We start from the raw sequence: 16444 nt of genomic DNA, 5'->3' as shown, positions 1-16444 counted from the left end.
GCCAAACTTGGGCAGGTCATATCATATTTGAGATAATTGGAAGAAGTTGAATTCGGCAGGAAAATGCGTAGAAACTATAACAGGTTGTCTATTAGAGTGGCACACTCTTAAACACAAAAATTGGAGGACGCTTAAGCTTCGCCTTCAAGAGTGGAACGCGACAGCGTTCCCGTCGACCCGCCAAGGGGTGTAAGACAATGGGCTACAGGGCAGCCATCACTTACGAGGCGCCCCGCATCGGACGCGGTGAGCGTCGAGCCATATGGTCGAGCAACGCGGCGTTCGGCGCAGCAACGAAACGTGCGCCCGAGCAAGCGGAACGAACCAAAGAACTCGGTATCTCGGAGGGGGAAATGATGCACGCCAGCCAAACGTCGTGATCGGCACGGGCAGAGAGATAGACAAATAGTGATCTAAAGAAAGGAAGGACGCTTGATTCTGCAGAGGGAGCAAGGCGAAGCGTTGTCAGGAGAGAGTCCGCGCCGCGACCCGCCTCCCACAGCTCCAATGCGCGCGTGGCGCGCCATCTGTCAGGGCAGCGCCGTACATGGAGAGGAGGGGGTCTTCTGTGTTTGCCGCAAGATGGCTCTGCGTGTGCGGAAAGCGCAGAAGAAATGCAGCGAAACGCACTTCGCTACTCGTGTAATTGCGACTTCTGTAAGTTACATGTTCATAATTGCCGATATACACCGCAGTATAACTTTCCACGACTCGTTTCGAAGGCAACACCGCATTCACTAGAGGCGCGTTCGTACCTCTTGGAAGCATCGAACTCGTGGCTGAGTGGTAGCGTCTCCGTCTCACACTCCGGAGACCCTGGTTCGATTCCCACCCAGCCCATCTTGGAAGTTGCTTTTTATTTATGGAGTGCCTGCCGTGAATTATCGCTCACGGTCAACGCCGCGGACGCCAACACCGACGCCGACGACACCGGCTTTTCTGCGACACGAGCTCCTTAACGCTATCGCGTTAAAAGGGAGTGAGAAAAGAGGAACCACCCGTTTTCCTCCTTCATGAAGGCGAGTTCCGCCTTTACATGCACTTCACATGTTGCGGCCTTTTGAGGCGATCAAAATGGGAGGAATGTGCGTGGGTACCGTGCGTCGTTGCCACCGGTGACTCAAACCACGACTACAATATCCTGTTTTCAACGGAAAGTAACTTTAAGTAGCATAACATGATGTCTAAATTGTACCTTTCGTCATAAGCGGCCACCAGAATCAAACTTCTATCCCGAACGGGAGATGAGATAGAAGAATAGTCCAACTCGAAAACAGCACCCGGCTGCTGACGCACAGCGAAACCAGCCCGTAGTCAAGCACCTCTGCTTATATATAAGCTGAGTACTGAGTAAGCAGATATGCCTCAGCACGTGCCTGCCGGAGATGCCGCATATATCAACGAACATTTCTTACTTTGATGGGCGCATTTAGGTCGAGGAGAAGATTCAGCTACGTCAAAGGTGCGGTCGTTGACATTCTAGACATTTGTTTTCACTTCGAAGCACCATCAGTGATGGCTTCGAAGAGAAAGTAAAATGCGTTTGCTGGCACCATCAGCACGTAGCCGGGCGGTGCGAGCCCATTACCGCCGCAAGAGACATAAACGTCACCTAATTGTGTCGGATTCCAGTAGCAGAGTCGAAGCGGGTGACCGACAGCGCGAGCGAGCAACCGACTACGGAGTAGAGCCACGCCTCCCAATCCCCATTCAGAACCCAAGCCCTGGAGGCGCTCGTGCGGACTATACAGTAATGTAGATGCACAGTATTATAGGTTTTCGATAGCCATACATCAACTCAACGTGAATCGCGTGACGGTTCGTCTGTTTATCTGCCCGCCAGCGGCGGCTTCTCCGTGTTGCATCGTAAAGCGCGCACGGCACTACAGACGCGTATACCCAGGCGGCAATAGAAGGATAGACCAACGATGGAAGATGTATTTCCTAAATGATGGGGCACAAACAAGCGTGCAAACAAAAAGTATTCATAAAATAAATTTGTTAAAAAAATTACGAATTGTTCACTTTCGCGTTGCTGCTTTGCCCATACAGCTGTGGGCGTCTATGAAGAAAAGGAGATGCTATCGAAGATTCGATATACAATTGAAACCATGAAGTACGAAAAGCCGAACGAAATACACAAGGGGTCAGGGCAAGTCGATATGCCCCAGAGTTGAATGGGAGTTCAGGCTAATGGGACTCATATGGCCACGGCATCGTTGTGGACAGTATCCAGTGCCAGGCTGCTAGAAAGCTCGAGAGTACTGTCGAACTCGAATGTCGGTATGAAGAGAAACCACGCTCTTTCTAGAAAAAGCATGGCTGGAACGGAGTGTACACGGGATTGCAGTAGAGGTGCACGGAGACATCTTAGACATCACTTATACATCTGCCACGAACAGGAGCGGCGATACAAAGAAAGATAAACGGCGGCATGTTGCTGGATGAACTGATAGGATAAGTAAATTCACAGGCATAGGATGTCTCTAGCTTACACAATATAGGGGTAACATATCACAGGAAGATAGCCTATCTCTAGGCACAGCGTACAAAAACAAATGTTGATACCAGCATGCCCTCTGACAAGGAACCACAAGACATGTGAGACTTTGCTATGTATATTGATGTACTGATATTCAGGATGCGCATAATTCAGCACGGGGACTTTTGTATCGGCGCTTAAACGCTTTACGCGCTGAAAGAAATTTTTCTTTTCCTGCTTGCAATGTTGCCATGATCGCACGAACGAAATAATGTTTCGCTGTATGCAGCTTGCCCGAAATATCAGTCGCTCCCTTCAGTGCTTTCTAATTCCACCTTTTTTTGTTTATTAATTTATTTTTGCCCTATGTGACATCATAGAGGACAGTTGTGAGGGCGCAATGGTAACATTTCCTCCTCACCGTGTTTCAACTTAACAGCCGGCTGCGAGCTGACGCCAGGTTTGGGACTGGGCCAGTTGGTGTTTCATGTTACTGTGAAGTATAGCGCACACAAGGAGAAAGAGAGGAAACAACCGAGACATGCGCCAACTCCCAACTGTTTTTCCACAGTACGAAAAGATTGGAAGCCCCGTTGTGGTGGTGTAGTGGGTATGGCATTGCGCTGCCAACCCCGAAGGTGCGGGATGAAATCCCGTCCGTGGCGGCCTCATTTCTATGGGGGCGAAATTCGAGAACGCCCGTGCAACAGCAAAATAATTCCGCTGCACGGTAAAGAACCCCACGTGGTCAAGATATTTTGGAGTCCCACACTACGGTGCACCTCATAATCACATCGTCATTTTGGCACGTAAAACCCCAGAATTTATTTTATAACCTAAAAGATTAGAAGAACAGCAGGCATTCACATCACCTTTCATGTTCCAAGCAAATTGATGCATACCTGTAGGATGACAAGTCTGGACAAAACAAAAGGAGGGCATAAATTGCAGTATTAAGCGTAGGAACCAGTCAGCAGACTTTAGCCAAGAAGTCGTACGCGATATTCCCTTGTCACATAGTTATAAATACATGGAAAAACATAAAATAATACCGGAAAAAGGCGACGTGAGAAGACGAGGAAACGCTACTACTAGGGTGCTTTGATGCGCGCGCCCCCGAGGCACCCTAGCTGCTAGTATAACACGACAGCGGTTGCGGACCAACTAGATGAATTTAAATTCGAGGTACGGTACGTTTCTGTTATTTCTGAAAAAATAAGCACCAGGCAAATTTATCAAATGGACAACTGACGCACAGCGTACAGACTCAAAGCCGCAATAAAGCACCGTAGCTTGTGGCGACATCCTATTACGGTAAACCCTAGATGTCGCAGTTCAATTCAACCTCTTTGAGGTTGAATTTATCTCTTTGGGAAGGAGCAGTCCAGTGCTTAGTCGAAAATAAAGATGGCTTGTTAGAGGTGCACTGATCGTGGAAGTACTTGCGTAACCTGATGTTTCTTTTAAAATTGTGCAATCATTTATTAGTTGAGATTCATTGTATCCGCCAGTTGCGGGAAAAACATTCAAACCTCGTGACAGGACACTATATTCTTTCCTCGATAACGTGCTACAAGAAATATTGCCTATATTTCCGGTTTCTGTGGAGCTCGAATGTGTTGAAATCGTTGTATCTGCAGGGGTGCTGACAATAGTGCAGACGTTGTCACATCCCAACTTTTTGTATTTCTTCTCATTAGGTTCGCGTATTTATCTCGCGTGTAATTATCAAGTGATGCCTTCTCTTCAGTAGTGAAGTTAGGGGTCGCAAAAAGTTGCGTCTCTCTGTTTCTTACCTGTATCGCGGATGACTCATAATGGTTAATAACAATACGCGTTAGATCCAGTGAAGTATGTTTGAGGGTGCAGTCCTACATCGACAAGTTGCTATGGGACATAGCAGACGTGGCAGATCTTAAAATGAGGCGTAAACCTTTAGGCACAGTAGATGCAGCGATGTACTATCGTGTACAAATGAAACGCGAACAGCGGAGCACGTGGCCGATAGTACAAGCAGCGCAACCTGCTGGTCATGCTTAATACAGGCGGTGAGTGCTAGAGTACGTATACGAGAGCTAAATTTTGGGCCGCAGTTTCCTCTGTGCTTGTTTTGTCATAGCGCCGCACCGGCGCCTTGCTGACATTGCCGTCAAAGCAGCTATTCGTCTCGCGTTTGCTTTGTTTGCTATCAAGCGTCGCTTTGTTATTGTGTATTTTTGCCACCATCGTCTCCTCGCTATCACCGACACTTTAACTGCTTGAAGGGAGCACTGCTCGTGCCCCTCAATTGTATCGTTATAGACGTCCGCTTCGATAACACATGCATTCCCGCGACATTCTCTTTTCAACCCTTTCTTAAGTGTCAGACAAAAAAAGAATTATTGAAAGAGCAGCGCAGAACAATTTCGCGTGATTCACCGTTTTCTTTATTCACACGTGACACTACGAAATCTGTGAAATGTGCTAGAAGATACTGATCTGGCGTAGATTCCAGCTGCCAGAAATATAGCAGGCGAAAAGTTACAACAAAGAAAACGAATTTATTTCTAAATGAAGACTGCCTCACCACTTTTATGAAATGAAAGGTGAACTTGTGGTTCAACTAATTCACTCATATATAAGACCTTTCCACTGCAGATGTATTATTGTTGACAGGGCTCTAATATTTTGTAAAATCTCCTCGGACAGCAGGGACTGCCGTCATTCTTCGAGGCAAGCTTTCGAAGAGCCACATAGCTATATCGTAGCTCCATAGGCACTCTTCCTGAGTAGCTCCCCACAGTGCATCCTGCGTGCCCTCTCTAGCGATCGCCGGTAGAGAGCGGTTGTCATTGAGCCCCAGATATTCTCACATAGGTTCACGTCGGCACCTTCAACAGTCCAATCAAGCAGCATCACGCCCAGTTCTATTGTTAGTTTCCTAACTGATGGGGCCATGTGCATTGGGCTACGATGATGCTGCAGGTAAAATAGGCCATCTGAGAACGGGCCTTCAGGAGCATACGAAACAATAACGTACTCAATGATCCTTCGATATACTTCGACGGTTAACTGGCCTTCTAGGCGTAGGAGTGGACCTAGGCCATCCTTGGAAAAGGCTCTCCAGACGCTGACAGCGCATCGGCCATGACTGACAGCTCGCTGGATGATACGTGGCTCGAACCTGCAAAAGGAAATTGTTTGGTGCATTGCGTAGCGTTGGCAGATGCCTTGCATACACTTGATACACAAAAATTGCCCCCTATTCCAAATAATGATGCTCGATTCTTCTGTTTCGGCTTAGAAAGCAGCTGGAACTACTTTACGAAAGGATTAAGCGTCTGAAGTAAATAGGGTATTATGTCAGCGCATAATAGAAAAAATATACCTGGTGTTTTCTGTTCACCATATGCGCTGGAGCTGGTCCCATCGCGATGAAAATGTGGATTCGTCTGTGAACATGGCGTAACTCCAGTCCGTAGCCATCCATGATAAATGCTCTTCAGAAAATAAAAGACGTGCGTGCCTGTTGGCCTCCGAAAGAAGAGGTTTTTCTGCATTTTGGAGGTTTGTTCGTGCAACCGTCTTCGCATGGTTTTAGAGCTAGCGTCCACTCGAAGTTCGTCAACTATTCCAATGGATGTGAAAACTGGAGCTTCAGCTGCGCATGCCACGATTTAAAGATCTCGGTTCTCTGTCGCAGCTCCACGTCTGCGTCCACGACGTAGATTCCCAAGGCATCCCTCGCCATGGTACGCCTGGAGTTACCGATTAACAGTCGACAACTGGCGGTCTGTAATGCTGGCAATATCACGCTGCGGCACATTGTACCGGTGAGGACCAATCATCTGAAGTCTGTCTTCTGTCGACACACCAGGCATGGCTGAGTTCTATTGGCCTTAGGAGCACCGGTTCCTGCAGTTATACACAGTTGTGCCGGCACGGCAACACCGCCCCTTTAAGATGTGGATCTTGTGCAAGTGGCTTTTTTAATGACACAATGGAATAGTAGGAGCAGGGTTGCCAGTTCCAACAGTTAAAGTGTCGATGATAGTGACCAGACGATGGTGGCAAAAATAAATCCATAAATAAAAAGCCACGCTTGATTGTAAACAAAGCAAACGTGGCACGAACAGCTGCTTTGACGGCAATGTAAGCGGCGCGCCGGTGCTACGGTATGGCAAAACTAGCACACAGGAAACTGCGGTCAAACATATCGCAGTCGGACACGTACTCTCGCTCTAACCGCCTGAATTGAGCATGGCCAGAAGGTTGCGCTGATTGTACTATTGGCCACGCGCTCCGCTGTTCGCGTTTCATTTCTCCACGCTAGTACGTCTTTTAAGTGGAAGCATGAATGTTACAGTAGATGCATTTTTGAATTACCTTTCTAATCTTCAAAAAATGCATGGAGGCGTCCACAAAGGGTGTCTTACGCCGGCAAGGCGTTGTTAGTCAATTGGTTCCGTTCCATTGGCTGGATCAGGCCGCGTGCTTCTCAGCCCGTACCTTGGCTGAGCTGCCGGGACACAGTGTGTCGGCGAAGGTGCCAATGGACTGGCTGTTGCTTAGCGAGTCACTGGATTGTCCACAGTATCACTGCAAGTCGTTTTGTTGTCTGTCGTCCTCCTTGTCGATTTTCTTCTTTCCGTTCGGTCTGTAGGTGCGTTCGGTGTAGGTTCGCTGTTCCTCTGTGCCTTGCTACTTGATATGTTATTTGTCGCTGCCTTGCTTCTTGATGTGGTTTCGGTATGCGTCGCTCGCCGATGTATTGATTTCCATGGCATCGCTTGTAGCCCCTTTGCTTGTCAATGCCACCGTTATGCGGCTCGACGCTGATTGGCTTTTAGTGTCTTGGATGCGCGTTATTGGTATTGTTGCGTGAATCGCCACTTTTTCAGCTGAAGAATCAATGTCGTGTTGAAGTTGAATTGTTGCAGTTCTAGGATTGGCGAGACAGTGTTTTGCTGCTTGTGCAGTTTTTACAAAATGATGAAGCATCTTGTAGATTTCTGAAGCATAAGTGTCTGCAGTGACAGGCTAGTAGCGCGTAGCCCTCGAAGCTGGGATGCAGGCCATAGCCTGCGAAGACGCGAGATATGGGAAGCTATTCGAATCCATGCTCTACGTAGTCCACCTTGCCTAGGCACAAAATAGGTCCCAATTATGCTAACATCTTTATGGGCAGGCTAGAAAAGAACTTCCTCGCTACTCGTGAGGTCAAACCATTCCATTAGAAACGATTCATCGATTACATTTGTTTAATTAGGCACCATGGTGAAGCTGTATTACTTTCCTTCATTGCTGAGTTTAACAATGCCACACCGTCCATTTCCTTTTCCCATTCCTATTCATCACTCAACATAAACTTGCTTGACGTCTCCGTATCTCTGTGCAATGGTAACTTAACGACCAATCTTTAGAGAAAGACCACTGACCGACAGCGACAGCGGCATTTCAAAAGCAGCCATGTCAAACATTGCAAAACGAGAATTCCCTGCAGCCAAGCTCTCCGGTTCAATAGAATTTGTTCGGACGACAGTGAATTCCCTCGCAACCATAACGAGCTTCGTAAAGCACTAACCGTACAGAAATACCGTTCACAAAGAATTGATGATGCCCTTAAACGGGCCGACTGTCTCGACAGGAAAGAAGTTACCTGCATGGACAAGCGATCGGCGCCAAATTCACGAACTAACCGTATCCTAACACACTCTGCATATATTCCTAACGTGCTGCACATTCTCACGAAGCATTATAACTTACTGACACAGGGCGACCATCTTAAACACATTTTCACGGAACCGCCAAAAGTGGTCTATTGTCGCTCTAGGAATCTGCGTGACCTAGTAACCTCTTCCAAAACTAAAGAGATTGCTTCTGCTGGTTCTGATCTCTGCAATGAGCCCCGTTGTGAAGTTTGTATACATATGACTACATGAAAGACTGATAGAAGCACAGCAGCAAATTTTTCTGTCAAAATCAACGGTGACCTCACTTGCGACAGTACTAACATGATCTATCTGCTTCAATGCTCAATGTGTCATATGCAGTATATCGGTCAGATTGAAACATATTTTCGTATCCAATTCAACAACCACAAAGCACACGTTAACATCTTGCCGCACGTGCTATTATCTTAACATGTTCGACTGCCAGGTCATACGTTTGACAGCATCAATGCAACAGAAATACAATCAGGTTTCAAGTCACACGATGTGGTGAAGTACGAGAATCCTTCCTCATTCATAAATTCAACACCATGTCATTCCGGTATCAATGAGCGCGTAGGAAAAATCAGGTCCCTTTCTGTCATATCTTGATGTGTATGTTCTTGCCCAGAATTGTTAAAGCATGCCAAGTCTATTCGTCCCTAGTTTTTCCATATCGCAATTGATATCACTCTGTAACTTCATAAACAAGCATCGTGACACCATAATTATATTTCATACATGTCATTTAGCGTGCTAAGTTATACTTGCTGCTTTACTTTTTTTATTATTTGCAAGTGTACGCGCGCAAGTGCTGCTGATTATGCCCGCGTGTGCATGCCCACAAATGAGGATGCGTGCATGTTTATGTGTTTATTCTGACGAAGGCCGTGCCACGGCCAAAACGTTAAACCGTTAAGCGTGAAATTTTTGTAAGTGTGCCCCTTCGTTAATGAATCCTTGGTAATTATTCTTGGGACGCTCGCGTTATGAGCGGGAAAGCATGTCCACCTCGCCTGTGAACTACTCTGCAAAAACGCCACGTTTACTGCTCCTACATTTTTTTAGTGAAGAAATCTATAAGGTCTAAAAAAGACACACCGGTCGTGCGCAATAAAACCCTGTATTGTTGATGCCGCCGCGTACTCATGTTTCCGCCGTCCTGCGTAAACCGTTTGCGCTGCACTGTAAATGATGCCATGCCAACTAGCCAATCACTCTGTCCTTCCCGGACTTGCGTGCTTTTTTCCTGCGCGCTTATTATCGTTAATGTATTCCGACTCCGACATTTTACTATCCTTTTGCGAACCTGGAAGGTCTTAGAACTGCGAAGTGGTGCCTTTGTGGCAGTACACCACACCTCGCTGTAGAGTGTGAAAAGATAATCAAGGGCATTTGATGTAGCGTTGTGTGCAGCCCTTCGTGCGTGTGCTAGGACGTGATTACATGTTTCCGCAGGTTTCCGGATGACATCGACCTCTTCATTGCTGGCATAAACGAACGCCCGGTGACCGGCGGAGCACTGGGTCCCACGTTCGCTTGCACAATAGCGGAGCAGTTCCGGAGGATGAAGAATGGCGACCGGTTCTGGTACGAAAACGGGGGCCTCGAGTCATCACTCAATGAAGGTAGGTGAATGCAAAGAGCAATACTTTTTTTTTGCTTTGGCATTTATATGGACACTTCAAGCGCATTACAGGCGTCGCGGTGAGATTCCGTATACAGTCAAAGGGAGATAAAATCGTCGGCGCGCCGCATGCTCTATGTGCGAGTGAAAGCGTGCGAGGATGAGCCAGTGATGGCGGCTCAACCTCGCGCAAGATAGGGAGAAAAGCGTGAAAAAAGCAAGCCAAGGGAGCGTGCGGCAGGGGCGTTCTACTCCGTGCCGCTGTATCTAGTAAGCCATCTTCGAGGGGGACAGTGTCCGCTGTGAGGAGGGAGGGGAGGGGGAGCATTTTCCTCTGGGCGGCGTGGGCGGCCACGCACGACCCAGCCGCATTTTTACAATTTCTCGTAAACATTGGCCGACCTTGCCAATGCAAGGTCGGCCAATGTTTCTGAGCAGGCACAAGTAAGAGCGCGTGCGAGACAGAAAATGTGGGGGCTTTTGCTCCTTCAATATCAGAATTTGCCTAGGCACTACGGAGGAGGTTTTTTTGCTCACGTGGTATGCGTTTGTGCCATAGGCGTGACGGCATTTGCTGAGTGGGGTCGAATTTGTTTACGCCGCGAAGCTGGCTGCCGGCGCGGTGAAGCAGTGGGCACAGACGCCCCATTTGGTGATCGCTGTGTCTCAAGGTACGTAGGGCACTTTATCAGAGGCTCGATTGCGCAACATTTGGACGACCCACACAGAAGAGAAACACGCACCACAGCGCGCTACTTGCAACTATCATTTTATTCCTTTGTCAATAGAATAAATACTGGAAGATACTCGGAGGAGGGGTGGGAAGGAGGGTAACGACAAAAACAAAAAAGATTTTTACAAACATGGCCATCTACCAATGCCAAGCCAGCTTTGTCATGTGATCATTTCTGACATCGCAAAAAAGGAACCACGCTACAAAATTCCAGATTAGCTCGTGAAGAAAATATTTCCTTTGCACTAAGGGAGACTGATGGCATGCTCACGCACATACTTCCGAAACGTGCAATCTCAGCGGCTTCGATTATTTCTCGCGTCATTTGGCTGCCATCTTTGCTAAAAATGTTGCATTTATAAATGAATGGCCGAAATGTTGCGCAATCGCACCTCTAATATGCTGTACCAACACGCCCGGTCCTCAACCTTGCTACATAGGACAGGTTTTCTCGCGCGTGCGGTGCTGGTGCTGAGTCAGTCACGCCGCATTAAACCTTTCTCGCGTCTTTCGGTGCTCTACCTACAAAATAAACATCAGTGATTTTTCCGGGGTAGCAGTAGGGGCCGTGCAAGAGGCAGGGCCTGCATGCTCTCCTGGAGCAGTATGTTCGCTCTTGGCAGGCTTTCGTATGCAGCTGTCCGCGGCTTTTCAAGAGTATTTCTGAGCGGTCCCCTTTGAGTGAAATAAATGCACTGCGCCTTAACAACTGCGGTTGAACGCCATTGCCTCATCTCACAACGTCAGGGTTATTGGCTGTACGCCTAGACCACGTTAGGTTAGGTTAGCTTAGGTGTAAGCTAAGTTTAGGTTAGCCTAGGTTTGGTTAAGTTAGCGTAAGAGGCGTAAGAGTGGCATGGCGTACTCTCAAAGCGGATTATTGTCTTTGCGTCTGGGCCACATTAGCTTAGGTTACATTACGTTAGCTTAGGTTAGCGTGAGGTTAGGTTTCGTTGGCGTAGAAAAACGCTAGGGTGGTGCGGCGTGCAGTGGTTACGCCATGATGATTATTGTCTTTGCGTCTCGGCCATGTTTGATTAAATTTACGTTTGGTTAGGTTAGCTTAGGTTGGGTTAGCGTGAAAAGCATTGCGTCGCACGCCGTATTCTCACAGCGGTTGCAGGGGCATCGACCGTTACCGGTAGCTTTTCAGCAACTCGCGTTCAACCGCGGTTCCGAAAGCACTCTGCTTTCTAGATTTTCAATATGCGCGGCTTGGCGTCTACTACGGTCCCTACTACTCCCACAGAAACATCCGTGATTTTATTTTAAGGTATATCACCGTCAGGAGCAAGAAAGGTATGATCCGGCATGACTGACTTAGTACGAGCGCCGCAGGTGCGATTGAGTTCGTCCGACACAGCGATCACCAAATGGGGTGTAAGTACCCACTGCTTCACCTGCTTCACCGCGCCAGAAACCAGCGTCCAAACGTGAACTGGACCCGACTCTCCAATGCCGCCACGCCTAGGAACGAACGCAAATAACATGTGCAAGGAAACTTCGCCTACGTAGTGCTTAGAGAAAGTCAGATATTCAAGGAGCAAAAGCCCCCACATTTTATCACTCACGCCCTCTCTTACTCATGCATACGTACAACCGTCTGGCGCCTACGGAAATGCAACACCCCGCTGTACTTACTAGTATTTGTAGAGTTGCGCCCGGGACGCTGTATCTTGTAAATCACTTGCGGTGGGGATACTGTCCATGTAGCGCTGTCTTTTCGAAGCTCAGTTCGCGTTGTGCGAGACAGAGCACAAAGGTCCGTTCGCTCGCTGCTGTTGCCGCGCTTCTCAACTCCAACGTATTTGACAGCGAGTTTGCAGGGTCATCAAGTGAGATGTGTTCACGTTTGTTTGTGCGCGCGTGACACCATGTTTGTTAATTTAGTCAGTACGCCCTTCTTTACAAGCCTATACAGCCGATAAAACCACCATCATGATGTTGTATAGCTGTCCACTAATTTGGAGTTGCAATGGATGCTTTGCCTTTCGAGAGAAACTGCAACTTTTATGTTTCACTTTCAGTCATACTTATGATGGCTTTGGTTCATTATTATTTATTACGTAAACATGTTCAAAACTCGCACATACCCAGACGTAAAGAGAAGCGGGCCTGGCAATTGCTTACCTGGAGAAACTCCACCCCGCCAACTCGAAAAGAGGGTAAAAAATGTAAAGAAACGAAGAAAAGACAAGAGGAGAAAGGAGGGGAAGCTCGTCACAACGCGTCACATCGCACTACAGAGCACTACTGAAGACAGTCGAGTTCTATAGTTCACAAAAATGCCAACACAGCTTTGTGAGCATAGCAAAGAGTTGAAGCTGGAATTTCCCCAAGAACCAAAACAATATTGAGCATAGCTTCATAAGGATCAAGCTGCCGGAACTTGCACAGCAGTACAAAGCAAGAAGTACTGAAAGTTGGGCACTGCAAAAAGAAGTGCTCGAGTTTTCGCTGTTGTGTCCCCAAGCCGGGTGTAAAAGGGTGGGCGCACGCTGTAGAGATGCATAAGCTCAATTGCCGTATCCACATGGAACATGGGAATTTTTCTTTTTCACGCAATCAGCGTGTTTAGAGATTTTCAGGTGTAGCCGTTTCTCGTCGCTGTTTTCATTTTTCTTACATTCCTATTGTGCACAAAATTCTGTTCGTGTTTTCTAATTTCGTTAAAGCGGGGCTTTAGCGAATTAAAACAAATTATTTCTTCCGTAATTCATGACCCGTAAGCGTCATCATATAGTCAGGGAAATATATGAATAAAGATTTGGCCTAATATAAACTATGCTAAAAGGTAACCTTTTAGCAGTACAAATTTGTGCAACCATGTTCACTCAAGATAAAGGGGGACAGGAAAACTTACTTACTACATTTTACACTTACGCAAGGTAATAGCATTGCTACTGCATGCTTTCCCTTTTATTCTTATCAAAGACAATATGCAATTCATAATCATAGCAGAATATTTTTATACACATAAGGATGCATTTTTGGTTCATGTTGCAACGTCCTGAATTATGCAAGGAGAACTATTCCAGGGCTCATGGCGACAGACGTGGAACAGATGTGCTCACTTTCACGAGTGTTTCATGCATTCTGCTGCGACTGTATTTGCGAGAGCTCGCCAACTATAACTACGGAAAAGTTCAAAGAGAAGTTATTAGATAATGATTTTATTGATCGTAATGTAGAACTGGAGATTTTTCGCCTTTAATTCATTGTTCCGTGTGTAACGAACTTCCGGTCAAAAGTGACTCTGCCTCCAAACCATGCATCGTCGCATTGTGCAGCAAGTGTGGTCTCGTGGTATTTATTGCATGCCTGATACTTCAGGTCATATGTTTGGCACGCGCTTTTTCCTACCTTCCAGTTCTCGTGAGGAATACCATTTGTCATTTTGTATTCTCTTTTATTTTCGCGATTTTCTCAACACTTGTCTTGCTGGTGCCACTACCAAAGTTGTGTTGCTAGCTATGTGCGTATAAAAGTCCGACAATATAAGTAACCACATATATACATTGAACTATAAGGGTCCTAAAATTGCCTGTCACAATTTGCAAACATTTTTCAGAGATAGTCAAGTAAAACAGATGATTTTCCTTGTTGCAAAATACTACTAGCTTCGAGTTCAAATATTGTGGTGCGCTATCGCTATCGTTCTCAGTTGTCAGTGTTCATAAGCTTACGTTGAGGGAAGTCGCATGTGTAAATGTTCTGTTTAAATGAATTTCACGGGTTTTTCAAAAGAAAAAGTGGAAGAAACTACGGAGTGTATACGAAAAGACTGGGTATTTAAATAAACCTAAACGATCCAGTAAAATGCAGCTAAATCACTTTCAAATGAATCCTTCGGTACCACGAGCACACCTTGATCATGCGCACGTAAGATGGTAGCTACAGACGAGTTTCGGTAGACCTGTTTTCGGAGGTCTTGCTACAATCGTCTTAAGATGTAGTCCCATGGGGTGAACTCTTGCAACGCTTTCGCTACAGAGTTCCAGTGGGTCTGCAACCTGCGGGAAGCCGCCCCCCCACCCCCCCATGTACATAAATGCGCTTCTGATTGCTTCATTCATCGTTCTTGCGAGTTCACTCGCAGATTGTTTTGCTCATCACTTGCAACGTATACTCCTTATGGAGAGACTAGTTTACCAGATTGTCTTTGGCTCCAATCGCTTTGTTGTCGTAAGACTGAGTGACTGCTTGATTTTTTTTTATTTGAGTCATATTTAGCACAAAGCACGCTACCTAGTGTAAATCTAGAAACAGTTAAATATTGAAGATCATTTTGCGGATTAGAGACTGTTGAGGTGTAATGCAGTATACCAAGCTGCTAAATTATATGTACAAGAGAGTGAGAGTGTATACTTTGATGCGTAGCACTCTTAATGTGCTGTGTTTCCTCTGTTACAGTGCAAATCGAAGAAATCCGCAAAGCAAGCCTAGCACGGATTATCTGTGATAATTCCAACGTTGGGTTCGTCCAGCCACTCGTGATGATCCGGGAAAGCAGCTGGTGAGTCACCGGAGCAGTCAGCGTGCACTATTACGTGCAGAATTCAACAGTTTACATTTGTTGTAATTAGTAATTGATCTAACAAGTACACGAAACTGCGCAGGAATCCCAAGGTTGACTGTAACGGAGAAGACATTCCACGGGTCGACTTTGACAACTGGCAGAATGAGCCAGTGTGGACATAATTTTTTGCCACGGACACCCGGTGCAGCCTTTGACTGGTCACTTCTGTGGTGCATCGCTGGCTGGTCATGTCACAGAGAAAGAATTCAAATGTACATACCTTTTTTGCCGGACTACGGCCAATAAACTTTCGCATATACACGAGCGCTAATGTGATCACTCTCTTTGTTCTAAGTACATTCCCAAATACAGTCCGCGAGGCAACACGACTAGTGTTTTTCGTTTCAGGCTGGAGCCTTATTACAGTACAGAGAGTGCTTGGCGTTACGTTTTTACTATGTCGACTTAGAAATGGAAGAACAAATTCGGGTGAGATACGTTTCCCTTCCTCATGTACCTAAAGCACTGGCACAAACCCTCTGCCGACAGGGGATAGTTGAACAACAGAGCAGCCTTTAGCTTCTCGTACACTTCATAGTCCTCCTACCTCTGTCGTTCAATCAAATATGAAACTTCACATGGTAATGGAACAAGAACTTTTGCGGTCAAGCACCTTTACTGAAGCCTGCTTTTCCCCATGCAATTTCAAAGTGTACAAGATAAATGGCGATTTCTTTCCCTTTTGAAAGGATGCAGACGGTTTTTCATTTTTAGCTCGGAACCTCTCGCACCCATGCGATGACCATCCCACTCAAATTGTTTGAGCGATGTCTCCCCTCCCATGCTCTCATTCTTTGCCTTTACTCGTTCTACGTGCTCCCTTTCTCACGCATCTTCTTCACCCTTCTCTCGTTCTAGGTGTTCTTTTCCTTCGAAAATAGTGTTTCTGTCCTGATCAGCCTCCTAAAAGCTGACTTCCTGATTCCGCAAGAGCTGTAATACTTGGTTCTTTCCTTTCACAGAGCCAACATAATTGTCCAGCTCCTCATAAATTTGCATTTCTCGGACTTTGACCTTGTCCATTTTTATAGTGAGCCACGTGTTCTCCACTAGTAATTCAGCCAAGAAGATACTATATTCTTGGCCTGCGAGAAAAAATTACAAGAAACACTAAAGAACATCACCGACTGCCTGCGCTAATGAGTCTGCCGAAAAGAGAAGCGAGCACATAGAACTCACTACATCCACGTAGCCAACGTCGGCCGATTCTATAAGCTGCCCGCCACTGCTGTGAAGTCGTGGGTCCATGCGACCGTGATGGTTTCATGGTTTAGTGCTATGCCATGTGCTGGGAGGAGGAGAGCTCGAGAGCGACAACCAAATGATGAGAAAA

At 46.5% G+C, this 16444-nt stretch overlaps 1 protein-coding gene across 1 annotated transcript in view; it reads left to right on the top strand.

Moving 5' to 3' along the window:
• Positions 1 to 15375, top strand: part of LOC135914833 (salivary peroxidase/catechol oxidase-like) — a 155712-nt gene extending 140337 nt beyond the window's left edge. The window contains exons 15-17 of the mRNA XM_065447756.1: positions 9631 to 9800; positions 14946 to 15048; positions 15152 to 15375. Coding sequence (XP_065303828.1) covers positions 9631 to 9800; positions 14946 to 15048; positions 15152 to 15233 — 355 coding nt within the window. The 3' untranslated portion in view covers positions 15234 to 15375. The remainder of the gene's footprint in view (positions 1 to 9630; positions 9801 to 14945; positions 15049 to 15151) is intronic.
• Positions 15376 to 16444: the final 1069 nt, after the last annotated feature.

Source organism: Dermacentor albipictus, unplaced genomic scaffold (genome assembly GCF_038994185.2).
Source record: "Dermacentor albipictus isolate Rhodes 1998 colony unplaced genomic scaffold, USDA_Dalb.pri_finalv2 scaffold_25, whole genome shotgun sequence".
Taxonomy (NCBI): domain Eukaryota; kingdom Metazoa; phylum Arthropoda; class Arachnida; order Ixodida; family Ixodidae; genus Dermacentor; species Dermacentor albipictus.
This window is presented reverse-complemented; position numbering and strand designations above follow the sequence as displayed.